Below are 13,833 nucleotides of genomic sequence, written 5' to 3' on the forward strand. Positions count from 1 at the left end.
TGGGGCGCAGGCTGGTGTTTAGAATTCTATCTAGGTGTGGGCGTGCTAACATTCACAATCTTATCTAGATGCGGCGCAGGCTGGTGTTTAGAATTCTATCTAGGTGTGGGCGTGCTAACATTCACAATCTTATCTAGATGCGGCGCAGGCTGATGTTTAGAATTCTGTCAAGGTGTGGGCGTGCTAACATTCACAATCTTATCTAGATGGGGCGCTGCTGGTGTTTAGAATTCTATCTAGGTGTGGGCGTGCTAACATTCACAATCTTATCTAGATGCGGCGCAGGCTGATGTTTAGAATTCTGTCTAGGTGTGGGCGTGCTAACATTCACAATCTTATCTAGATGCGGCGCAGGCCGATGTTTAGAATTCTGTCAAGGTGTGCGTGCTAACATTCACAATCTTATCTAGATGCGGCGCAGGCCGATGTTTAGAATTCTGTCTAGGTGTGGGCGTGCTAACATTCACCATCTTATCTAGATGTGGCGCAGGTTAATATACACAATTAAAATATTAACATTAAAAAAATACACCATACTTAAAATATCGATGTCAAAGGATGTGTTGACTGCAGAAGACTCTCTTTCCCTAGTGGTTGAAACTGTGGGGAGAACATACGTTTTTCTTCCCTCCAGGTCCTCGTGTGGTGTGGGGTAGAAGTGTAACCCTGTCTGTCTGTTGCACAGATGAGAGTTACACTCCTTTGTCAGGCTGGGTGTTAAAAGGGAGGGAGTCTGGAAGTACGTTTCTGATATGTGTACTTCTGTGAGCTGCCTGGAGTTTTCCCATACTCTTCCCAACCTTAGATCTCCAAGTGTGTTTCCTGGATTCGGTCCGGGTTTTCCCTCTGTGAGAGAGGGGGATTCTGGGAGGTGTGGTCCTTATTTGTTTGGTGGTTAAAAAGTGTGTGTGAAGCTTCTCCTTGGGATATCCCTGGCAGCGAGGACCTGACATCACTTCCAGGTCCTTGAGCCGAGGACTGGAAGACGCTTTGTCACAGCGTCCCACTGTAGTTTTACCCCACACTGATTTGGGTGCACCTGGACCTATTTTACTAACTGTTGACTTGATACCCAGTGCTGCCTGCTCTCATGTCCCCCTCTCCCCTCACCAGTCGTTCTCCACTGCGATTTAGGACTAGGCACTTCACAGTGTCTGGTGATAGAAATCCAGCTCACTGTAGGGTGCCTCGGGGCTTCTCCTCGCACCTGAGGTGTACCACTACCAGGACGCCCTCACGACCACACCAGAGGGATGCTCCAGAAGCCCATCTGGGTCTCCACTGATTGCTCCTGGCACGGGGGCGCACTAATTCTACGTTCCACCTCACAATACGCACACCTCCCATGGCATTGAACACATCTCGAACATCAGAACACTGCCCCGGCGTGTCACAGTCCTGACCAACCCATTAAGTGCAACAGGTCCCCTCCGTGCAATTCTTAACTTTTACACCACGTAGTGAAAAAGCGACGAGTAACTCACGTGGAAAGCCGCCTTTACTCTTCCATGTTTCACTACCTTCACGGAACAGTGTACATGCTGCCCGCAATGAACGATTGCAGCAGGTACTGAAACGGGATTCCTCTGGAAACCGCCAGGTGGCCATTTCATGGAAATTCCGCAGGAATCCACAGCCCGAGTGCCAGCATGACAGCGCGTGCTGGCGGTAATGCCGCTGCCGCATTCGTCAGGTGGACATGTAAAGCCTGTCCTCATGGCTAATTCCGCCTGACAATTGGCAGAAAATCGTGCGGCTGGGGAAAAATAGCGGTAAAATCGTACCACCTCTTTCAGCGCTATTTTTACCGATCTGCGGGACCAGCAGATTTCTTTGCGGGTTCTATGTCATTCCATCGCCAGGGTTTTTTTTCGCAAAGTATTTATTTTTGGCTGAAAAAACACTGCTATATTTCATTTATTTTTATTTGGGGGGTTCCCCCCCCACCTCCCAATTTTTTACTACCCATTTCCCAGTTGTTTACTACCCGTTTCCCACAACCCCCTACTCCTTATATCCCTTTACCCCCCCCCGCAGCCCCTTCCATATTTTTTTATGTTTTTTCAGCCAAAAACCGGGGAAAAAAAATCCGCCGAAAAAAATCCAGGCAATGAATGAACGTTGTACCTCTTTGTGAGCAGCTTTCAATAGTGGACAGCAGAACCCAGACATCAGACGCAATTCACGCCCAGTTCACTACTCTCCTCTGGCGGGAAACGGATGTGGCGCCCGAGCTCAAAGGGCAGAGAAAGCGCAATCTAAGTGCAGCGCTTTCAGGGGCCAGTGGCCGCCTCCGGTGGGAAGTTCTGCTGAGGCCTGACACGGGTGCTGAGGGAGGTGCTAAGGGAGGCACGAGGAATGATACAGATTCCACTGAGGCAGGAAGCGGAGGCTGACCGAGGCCACTTACCGTCGACAATGCCGTATCTCTGGGCCAGGAGCGCGGCCTGCAGGCTCCGCCCGCTGCCTGGGGGCCCGTAGAGCAGGATCCGCGGAGTGTGGGGGGCCACGGAGCGGTGGCGGCTCTGGACGAAGGTAACTGCTGCAGAGGGAGGAGAGAGGGAGAGAGGGAGAGGTCAAAGGCAAGGCTGAACAGCGCACATCCAACACACCTTTCCCCGGACTTCAATTGTAAAATAATGAGTGCCGGACAGGGCTCAAATATTGTCCTGCACGTGTGTGCCATGTCGGGACGGGCACCTGCCCACCCACTGTTACCACCATCCGTGGCTTCTGACCACATTGCCAAATGTGTGGGGTTACATTTGCAACTCCCGTAGGCTCACTGGGGTGATAGTTGCTCTGCCTGCAGCAGGTGTGCGATTTAGAAATCACAACCAACACATGACATACAATAACACACTAGTCAAGGCCCAGAGCTCACTGTTGTTGCTTGTTGTGGACTACAGATGACTGGCAGTAGAAATAGTAAAGTAGCCAAAACACCACATCATAATCAACCAGAGTCTGAGACAATAAGTGCCAGCGCTCCGAAATAAGTGCTGGGGCTCAGAAATAAGTGCTGGGGCTCAGAAATAAGTGCAGGGGCTCACAAATAAGTGCCAGCGCTCCGAAATAAGTGCTGGGGCTCAGAAATAAGTGCTGGGGCTCAGAAATAAGTGCCAGCGCTCCAAAATAAGTGCTGGGGCTCAGAAATAAGTGCTGGGGCTCAGAAATAAGTGCAGGGGCTCAGAAATAAGTGCCAGTGCTCCGAAATAAGTGCTGGGGCTCAGAAATAAGCGCAGGGGCTCAGAAATAAGTGCCAGCCAGTGCTCCAAAATAAGTGCCAGCTCTCCGAAATAAGTGCCGGGGCTCAGAAATAAGTGCCGGGGCTCAGAAATAAGTACTTACAAGGAGAGGAAACCCGGTATACAACTGTCTAATCAGAATTAGCAGTGTGTACTTTGTCTATATCCGGGGGGATAATAGTCCCTGTATAGAGAGACAAAGCTATCAGGCAGGTACCAGAGGTGTCAAACATTAACACTCTAAGTAAATCAAAAGGTGGGACCAGTCAAGGTTAAAAAAATCAGTATCGATTTTTAATAACGAAAAAATCGTAAAATTTAAAACATCCAATTAAATAAATTAGTCCACAATACAAAAATTGTCACATCCAATGTATAAAACAGAAACAAGGAATACGTAGCAGGCTCGGATGGCCAGTTTAAAACGGTTTTACAGAAAAAACACACACACACTGAGGGTACTTATCAAACAAATAATATAGTACCCAACCAGGTTTGGATAGATGTGTCATAGATGTTAATCTCTGTTTAGAGTCCAGAGATAAGTACCCTCAGTGAGCCATATCAACACCAAAACCAACAGAGGAGGAGGAGAAAAGCCAGACGAGGGAAAAAGAAAACCCTGCCAGAAGAACAAACAATAAAGGAACAGATAATAGTAAACATTTCCTCTAAATCACTTTCTCAATCCCAACTTGACACTCTGAATTTAGGTATTTCTTTTATACCAACTAACAACACAAGTTTGTTTGAAGAAGAGGTCAATCTTTTCAAATTAATTTGGAAGATGGAGCTCCTATCACTACATGGACTGGTATCCCCAGAAATTATTTCCTTTTGGAATCTTGAACCATTTCCCTAAGCCTTGACATTTACGCATATTGGTATGTGAGGATTTTACCCTTATTCCTCTTTTTCCAAATCAAAGTGACTGACTATGACTAATCCGACTCCTCCTGGACCACTGGTGGTATTGAGTGCTAATGATTACCTTAGAAAGGACCAATCCTTCATAGCAAGAACGGTTTTAAGTTCACTGATTTTTGTAAAAATTCTGCATAAGTGTGTTTTGATTTATAATGAGATTTTTCTATGTTTTCCTATGAATTCAGCCTAAATAATGCTTGTTATTTTGGTAGCTACAACTGCAAACTAACTGCAAACTAAGATGTACTCTTTTCTATTTTGTAGAAATTTGAAGAATTGTTATTTTGCCCCTGAAGAAGAGTGTGAACTCGAAACGCCTTGGTCTTTACTTTGCACAATAAATTACTATGTATTTTTGATTTGAAAATTGAGAGATGTTATTTCTTCCAACTATGTCACAAATCGAATTGTTTATCACTAAAGGAACTATATCAAACTCTTTATATGAATCCTTTACAATTTCATTAAATGATTCATGTGATTATTCAGATATTAGATGGTGTGCAGGGGACGGGAATTCCTAAAAATCTTTTAGGAACAAACACCTTTTTCCTTGTATTAAAGAAGTGAGCCAGAGAAACAGAATGAGCGAGCTGGAGCCCGAGGAGGTCCACAAGTCGAAGTATGAGAGCACAGGAGAACTGGGACACCCAGAGAACCCGAGACCTACTGGGTGAGAACGGAGGGCCGAGATGATGAGAGCCTATGGTGTCAAAGGGCTAACGAAAGTGTGGCGAGGGAGACGTGTCTCCAAGGAGCCAGAAGGGGGGATGGGGAGTAAATGCAAAGCTGCACTACACAGCTTTCTTTAGACAATGACTTGAGATTATGAAAGTGAATTATTTTATGCAATATTGTGTTCTATGTTGCTCTTCCCAGTGACATGTTTTAAAAACACATTTTGATGAGTCAAGTAAAGAACAGAGCATGCAAGGGTGAGAAAGGAACAACGGCATTGTACTTTAGCATCTTGAAGCATCTCATGTGCTAGATGGAATTACCAATAATGATCTCAGACCCAAATAACCGGACAGACTAAGAATATGGCAATTACTACTTCATTGTCTGCTCAAATAAAGTAGGGCAATCTGGCGAAAGCAACAAACTGTAGTCCACGCACTCACTCTTCACCTTGGAGTACACAAAGGTTGTATACCTCAATGTATGTCAGCTATGACATCATCCTACGTGGCAAACTGTAAAATCTATTCAAAGGCAGGACTGGTTAAGGGAATATATGTACCTATATATTATATAAGTATTAGTAATATCACTGGATGACCCTTATCTGATGGGCACGCCTGGAACCACCTCTAAATACGCATAATACAGATTATAGCAGAATAACACTGCGGGTTGGTCTGTGCAACATTGTATAGCATGTTGCTACATAGACCCAGCCTCGGACTGGCCCATAGGGCAATAGGCCCACTGCCGAACAAAAACCACAAAATGCTGGTGTGGGCCAGTTTCTCAAAGTGGCCCACTTTTTAGGCCAATTTGGGCCAGTTTGATGAATTAATTCACTCTGCGGCTACTAGTTTTGACCAGCGTTGCAGAATAAATATTCTTCAAAATGCACAATTTGCATCACACTTCATCAAAAAACTCCCCCTTGGTTACTATTCAAACAGTGCCACAAAAGGAATGACTAGCCATTTGCAACTGTCGGCCACTTTTCCGTTGGTGCCTGAGACAATTTTATGGCCCAGTCCGACTCTTTGTAGACCCTCTAATTGGTTGCCATTCTCTTCCAACCTTGGACTTTCAGCTCGTTAGCAGCACATAACCAAAAAGAAACTCGGGTGCAGAGAGCAACGTCAGACTCCTACCCACTTGCCCAATTAATTCTACCATCTCTCATTGGGCAGGCCCCAAGCCAAGGCTTCTTTTTTGTAGTTGTCCCTGCAGCCTGTTCTCTGTTCTGGGACTTTCAAGGGAGTGTAAGTACACCATTATCTTTATCTAGAGTTTAATGGATAGCCCTTGTTTCCGACTTCTGAGTCACCTATTAGGCGACCACGTTTTGGTCCATTTTGACCTTTTATTTATTGCTATTTGATTTAACCCCTTAAATGCTGAGCTCTCTGCAATTCTATGCAAATAGGATGAGCATACTCGTCCTTAGCATTTAAGGGGTTAATTGTGCTGGGTGTCATTACTCTTCTTGGCCTGTGGAGACTCGCTCACTCCACCTTGCATAGGCTTTTCACATCTTTGATTGTCCAATACTTGGCGCTTGTAAATGTTTTCTTCTTTGCTTAACCTTAGAGAAATATGCCTTATGTACATGGCTTATCCTCTTGACTCCCCTTGTGCCAAGCAATTATTCCTTGAAATAGCATCCTTGATCCCAGGCCAATAGACTTCTATTTATTCCTCGCACAAAGCTGTTTTCCAGCGTCTCCCAACGCTGCAGTCCTGGTCTGCCTCAGAGGTAGCTTGATTGATTTAATTACAAGTCCGACGTCCATCTTTTTCTCACAGTCGCCTTAGCCACGTTGGGTTTTGTTCTGCAGTTTCTAGACGTCTGATCTAGATTCCGTTTCTGCGTATGTACATTCACTTAATGTCTCCTTATTTATTTGGTGCATACGATTTATTCATCTTCAATGACATGTTTCTCTTGTTACTTCAGTTACATCTTCATTCTTTAAGTTTTCGCATATCGTTTCAGTGCGTCTTCATATCTTTTACTCATGACGTCACTCTGCTCTTGTCAGATTTCACTTATAGTTCTTTGATGTCTGATGGTGTGTGCAGACATCCTTCCACCCTCTCAGTCCACGGGCACATTCCTTACGGTTGTCCGAGTGCATATCGTCTCTCATACACTCAGTGCGCTATTGGGATAATACCTGAGTGTGGTAATAGGACGATACCTGGTGTCCCACATAGGGCTCTTCTCCTGCTGTTCCAATATGATGGAGGTGAGGGGGTGGGAGCTAGGGTGACGCGTCCATCTGCTCCAATACAGCATTACACGGCAACCATGAGGCAAAGAATAGGGGGGCAATCAGACCCCAGAAGAAAGCAGTCATTCAGCAACAGCGAAACACCCAGAGCAACCATCAAACCAGGAATGCCCTTCCCCCACCCCAAAGGGGGAAAATAAAGGTAGGCAGTTTGCTAAGTGAGGGGTGCGTGTCCAGCAGGGGCTGCTCCAATTACATTGAAGTACTTAAATTACCAGTGGTTTAAGTGGGTGGGAGTGGTAGGGAGAGGTGCACCTCTAAGTGTAACTGTTCCTACACTTTTATTTATTGGTTTCGTTTTAAAATAAAAGTGTAGGAAAAAGTTGAAACATGCACTTCACTGCGCTGAACATTCCCTAAACAGCAGGTGTATTTGTTTGGCGGTTTGGATTGTCTGTGGGAGGGGGCGCGGCTAAGGGGTTTCTTGAGAGCGGGGGCAGGCCAGAGGGAACATAGTTCCACTACTTCTTTTCGTACACTTCGACCGCTGTCAATTACAAGTGAGTAAATCCAGCTTTCGTTAATGTTGCCATGATTTTATAAAGCTGGGGCAGGGTTGCAGTGCAGGGGTTTGTGGTATGGGGGCGCATTCTAGTGTTTTGACGTGAAACTACGCTGAATGGATCCAGCATAAGTGACCGCGAACTGGGAAGTGGGGCCGGTGGGAAGAACAGTTACAAGTGCTTGACTTGAACCTCTGCCTTGGTTCTCTTTCAGGGTCCCTCTTGACCTCTGATTCCTAATCTTGGTTAGGCCTGGAGTCCTTTCACTGTCACCCCTGTTTTCTGTTCAAACTACACACTCTCTTCCCCCCCTCTCTTGGTGTCCCCTAATCTTGCCCAACTCCTCCCTTTCCTCTCCACCTCCCCTCAGGATTCAGACACTTTGAAGCGGCCTCAGGGAACTGTGAGCACTATACAAGCAACCAACATAACCGAACTGTTCCGCTGCGCGGCAGCACTGCTGCGTAACTGGGCGCGCATCCGGCCAATTGCGTCCACTTCTAGTAAATAACCAAGTTAATTAGGAGTAATGATCCCCCTGGCGGCCCGCCGCTAATTACTGCGAAGAGAGAAACGGGGCCGTCGCTTGATGTGCAACAGAAGCGATCTGCCGGGGGTTTGTTTGTTTCTCTTCTCCCACACTCCAGTTTCAATTTATCTCGCTGCATTATTAATTAGCGAAAATTAATATTCAAGCGCCCACAACTTTACTTACAATCCCAGGCATGAATACTTTATGATGGATGAGATAAACTTTTACATTTAATGAAGCAATTTAGATATTAATTGATGAATTTGTAAACGCCGATCCAGGGAGCCAATGGCAGGCTTTGGGAAGCGCAGGGCTTGGGAGAAGATTCGCAGAACTGCCCAAACTGACTTTGTGGATGACGAGACTCCGGCCACTACACTCCATGCTATTTGCCTTCTGAATTTTCAGCTAATTGCTATTTTTTCTACACAATCTTTCCCTACGACGTCGAATGCCTGCGAATAATGCGTCCACTTTCAGAGGTTTGCATGAAACGCAGAGCATTCTGGACCCTACCACTGGTCTACTTATGAAACAAAATTTCCAAATATATTTCCGTGTAGGGGAAGATGCACAAAAAAATGGCTAAAATCTTAAATAATTACAATGGTTCTATGTTCATTCATCGACAGAGTTTTCTTTGATGGGTTTTTTGCCACATTTTGTTTCTTCTGCAAAATTCATCAAAACATTTTATTTTTTGGGAGGTTCCCCCCCAATCCCCTCTCCCCTATGCTGTAGAGAGAGAGAGAGAGGACAATGCAGACCGACCTCCACACAGAAGGAGTGATTCAAGTGGAAGCCACACTTGAGACAATGCAGCTTCCCGGGACGCGGTTGCGAGTCCGCGGATCTTTGGGTGCCCGCGTGCAGATCTGTCTGTAGTTCAATCGAGTGAGCAATATGCAGTGGTCGAAGTGAGCGGGAGCGGGCGGGAGCGGCGCTTCTCTACTTTTTTTTAATGACCTTTTACAACTCCTATAGTTTTATTTTAAAAAGAAACTGTTCCGGAATGGTTTCGTTTTAAAATTAAAGTGTAGGAAGAAGTTGAAACTTGCACTTTCAGTGCACTGCACCGCACTGAATGTTCCCTTAAACACAGGTGCACGTGTTTGTGAGTGTATATTGTGTGTGGAAGGGGGCAGGGCAGTGGGGTTTGTGGGGAGTGGGTGCAGGCCAGCAGGGAGCATAGTTCCACTACTTCTTTTCGTACACTTCGACCACTGGCAATATGGCCATCTCAGATGGGCCACTTTCCACCTGCATGGGACAGGGGGGGGGCGCTATAGCACTTAGTAGGAATCCAGGTCGCAAGGGGCTTGTGGATGTGGCGGGAAAGGTGCAGGGACAGGAACTCAGAAAAGCATTAAAGCCAGAACCTGTCCACTGTTAAAGTACGATGACAGTGCCTTGTAACGCTGAAAGCCAGGGTTCCGCCACCTTCCTCAGAGACTAGGGCTGGCTTTGCGCAAACGCCACAGCGCTCCTGCCTATGAACCCCATGATAGGGGCTGTACTAGTGGGGAGTCTGAGAAAGGGCCCTCTCCCCCAAACCTGCGACTTCTTTCAGAGTGCTGCGAGCCTCCCAAGTACTTCTTGCCCAAGGCGGCACAGAATTTGCAACAGTCCTGTTCAGTTTACAGAGGCCAACCAATAGGGCATATTTTTCAATAGGCACCGATGCGAAAGCGGGGCACATTTAATTTCAATAGGGCGCCTGCCACACCTTCTCCCACCAGGCCAGCTCGGGGGAGACCTTAAAAGACTCCCCCGAGCTGGCGTGGCAGCCCTACCCTAAAGCCAGCCCGGTATAGCGCTCTTTCGTCAACGGGTGCAATTTCAATATTTATTTATTTATTTATTTATTTTTGATGCTGTAGTTTATTTGAAAACTTTTTCATCATTTGCTTGAGTTGGATTGGCTTTTTTAATTTTGTTTGTTTAGTTCGAGTATAGAAGATAGGAAGAGAGCAATTGTGTAAGTGTACTTGTTGTTGTGGCCGCTGAGGAGAGCGGTCCATCTTTCTTGCGTACACATTTGTGTCGATGAAAGTTGAAAAAAAGCACCGAATACTTTGCGTTGTGAGGCGAGTTCATTACATTCCATGACGAGGTGGAATATGGTTTCCTCGATTTTTTGGTCTTTGCAGAACCTGCAGTAGTTGTCTTCGTGCTTGATCTGTCTTTTTGTAGATAGGTATGTTTTTGTAGGAAGAATGTTTAGGCGAATTTTTAGAAATGTTGTTCGAATGGTTTGATCTGGGAAGGTTTGCAGGTAGGCTGGTGGTTCGTGGATTCTCCTATTGTCTTTTGTGCAATGTAGATTCTGTTTGTAGGTATTTTTTTGTTGGATGGTCTTTATCCAGTCGTTGTGCAGCAGTTTTGTTTTTGCGTGTTGTGGACGAAGTATAAGCAGTTCTTCTGTGATATTTTCACTATCCATTTCTTTTCTCATTGTATCTTTCCATTTTTGCAATATTGTCGTATTGAAGGTGTTTTCTTTATGTTGCAGTATTTGAATTGCTGGAGTTTTCCCATCTGTCAGTATTTTGCGAAAAATATCTAGTCTTTTCCATTGTACGACTGATTCAATTGATTGAGTTGCCAATTCATAGCGTATTCTTGGCATTGGAAATGTTTGCGGGAGTCGAAGGACTTTGCGCGAGAAAGCCGCTTCATATTTTGTCCAGTTGACTCTCTGAGCGTTCAACATTGCTTCAGTACCGTAGGTCAGAATCGGAATGTACTTGTGTCTGTAGTAGGAGATAATTGGCTTGAAGGAGAACTTGCCATATTTTCTGTGAAGGAGGCAGCCTTGTCTTGATAGCATTTGAGATGTTTGTTCGATTTTGTCTATCCACTGCTCTTCTGATTTTGACTGGTTTATTGTGATCCCTAGGTATTTGAACGAAGTAACATTTTATTTACAAGTACATTTTACCGAAAAAACTGTGGGGAGGGGTTGGAAAATAAATATGAGGGGTGGGTGAGTCAGGAATAGGTAAAAAAAACAATAGGGGATGGGGCCTTGGGGGGGGGGGGAGGCAAAAATAAAAAATAAATTTCAATGAGTTTTTTCGGTAAAACATACTTGTAAAAAAAAAACATTGAAATTGCACCTGTCGATGAACTGACATAGAACCGCCAGCCTCGCCCACAAGCTACCGTTACTGCACCCACCAAAGCCAATCTCGCGTTATTCAGTTGTCCCAATAGCTCCGCCCCCTGCGCGTCACTCTCTGTTGCTGGGAAATTCCCATAGGCAGAGTCTGCAGATTGGCCACAGTGCTAGCCATTTACAATCCTCTCTACCGCAAGAAAAACAGGTACAGAAGACACGGGTGTACTTTTATTCGTCGACACATTCTTTAAACGTTTGCACTTTGTTCGTGCCATTTTGGGAAATATGATTTCAACCACTTTTTGTGTAAATCAGGGTAGGGGTGCCCCATCTCTCACAAAAGAAATTGACTTTTCGGAACCCTATAGTGGAAAGCTCTACCTGATTGGATAGAACATGATTAATGTTCTGGAACTTTCCATGAGAGGGGACGGAAACACGCCACGGGCCCCGGCACATCTTCCGGAGCGACACACATTTTGAGGTGGTCGGAGAAGGAGCGACACATTTTGAGGTGGTCGGAGAAGGAGCGACACACATTTTGAGGTGGTCAGAGAAGGTGCGACACACATTTTGAGGTGGTCAGAGAAGGAGCGACACACATTTTGAGGTGGTCGGAGAAGGAGCGACACACATTTTGAGGTGGTCGGAGAAGGAGCAACACACATTTTGAGGTGGTCGGAGAACTTATGGGACACCCTGTGACCATCGCCTTTGCCTAACAAGTCCCTCTGAGCGGTTCCCTAGGCGGTTCCATGGAAGAGCTCAGGAAGCCAGCTGGACACACTCAAGGATCAGCAATTAGTAGAGGTCGGTGGCAGGGGCTGCTAAGTAACGAGGGAAGCTCGTGGCCTAGTTGCCATCTCGGTTGTGTTTTGTTATTTTGTCCAGTGCGTTTCTGGGACTTCTACATGACGACACAGAATCTGGCGAGGTCCTTTCTTCTATTGCCACCTCTTTGGTTTAAGGTTTCCTCACTGAATGTCTATATGGAATATAAAGCCACCAGCGACTGGCTGGAAGGTCATTAGCTGATCCTTAGGCGGGAAGCCCCGTATGGAGCCCAAATGGTCTAGAGTTAGTCGCCACAGTAGGTTCCCGCTATCTGCTGCTGAGCCCGGATCCTAGCCATGCTCCAGCCTAGTGCTGCCCGCACTGCGAGTCAACCCGGACTCTCTCCACCCAACACTCGCAGGAGTTCACAGTGAGAAGAGAAGCGTTAACCAAAGATCCCCCCTCCCAAAAACCATTTGGGACCAGGGGCGACGATCCCAAGACTCTGATATGAAAACCAGACTGGATGGAAGCCTTTCCTTAGTGAGAGTGCCTGACTGCATACACCAATCGCAGCATTGTAATTAGTTATTTATAACGCGCTTAATACCCAGAGGTTTCTAAGCGCGGACCCGGGGATCGAACCTACGTTGTTCCGTGTCATCTTGCTTCCATGGCGAGTACGTTGTCTCGAAACTACGTTGTTCCGTGTCATCTTGCTTCCATGGCGAGTACGTTGCCCTGAGCTATCCCCCGAGAGTCATGGTGGGGACGTAATAGGAGGAGGCATCGAGATCTAACTTAAGGCACATGCGAGGATATAAAAAGACGATAAAACAATAACCGAGCGGTATAATGCCGATCGATTATCTCCAAGTGCCAATTGCAGCATGGAACGATTTCAACTTCTGCATGAATTGCATGCATTCTGTGCATGTGGTTGGATCTTCCCTTGCGCCCTGCATTCTTTTTGCAGCGAGCAGGCGGTTTTCTGGAGAGCAAGACTGGTACCGCCAGAGCTCAGTTGATGGTTTCTTCACCAGTATGTGATCCGGACATCTCTGCTACACTTGAATCCGGAAACCTGGAGCATTGGGACATCCCCACTATCTGAGAATGGATCACTCCGTCTTATAGCTAAGCGAAAAGCACCGGGCCCCCTGCAGGTCTTAAATTGTTACACTCTTGCCTTTGAGGTGATATTTGTAACATTATCAATCAATCTTTGTCGTCAGGAGCGGGCCTTAGACTATTAAAAAGGGGCAGCAGCCACACCATTAATTAAAAAGCTGTCTCTGCATCCATACTGCCCAGCCAACTATCGTCCTACTTCACAGTTGCTCTAAGTCATATTATTGATGGAAGTTGATGTCGCAACTTAACTCCAGGCTTTTGATTGGTTACATTAGGCACAAGCAGGATATTGTCCGGGTCACAATACAGAATCAGTAGTTACGGCAGTTTTGGATGATTTAAAGCGGTGGATCGACTCTGGTAAAACAGGGGTATTCATTTTATTAGTTCAGTCCACAGCCTTTGATACTGTGGACCACGACATCCTCCCAAGAACGTTGCACAGAATGGGGCTAAGATTCATTTCTGACTGACCGGGCCCAGCAGATATCGACTCCTCGTTTTAATTCCTCCCGTAAATCTAGTACCTGTGGAGTACCTTAAGGCTCTTCTTCTTTTTTAATTTGTATTCTGGCGCTCTGGCGGGGGAGCTACTCAATCCGATGGCTAGGAATGTGGG

General features: G+C 46.1%; 1 protein-coding gene across 1 annotated transcript in view; it reads right to left on the reverse strand.

Annotated features, from left to right (window-relative positions):
* The window catches only part of AK8 (adenylate kinase 8), a 564,615-nt gene that overhangs the window by 301,242 nt on the left and 249,540 nt on the right, over positions 1 to 13,833 (reverse strand). Inside the window, exon 9 of the mRNA XM_069609314.1 lies at positions 2,411 to 2,542. Coding sequence (XP_069465415.1) covers positions 2,411 to 2,542 — 132 coding nt within the window. The remainder of the gene's footprint in view (positions 1 to 2,410; positions 2,543 to 13,833) is intronic.

Source organism: Ambystoma mexicanum, chromosome 8, assembly GCF_040938575.1.
Source record: "Ambystoma mexicanum isolate Mex_15411 chromosome 8, UKY_AmexF1_1, whole genome shotgun sequence".
Classification (NCBI taxonomy): Eukaryota; Metazoa; Chordata; class Amphibia; order Caudata; family Ambystomatidae; genus Ambystoma; species Ambystoma mexicanum.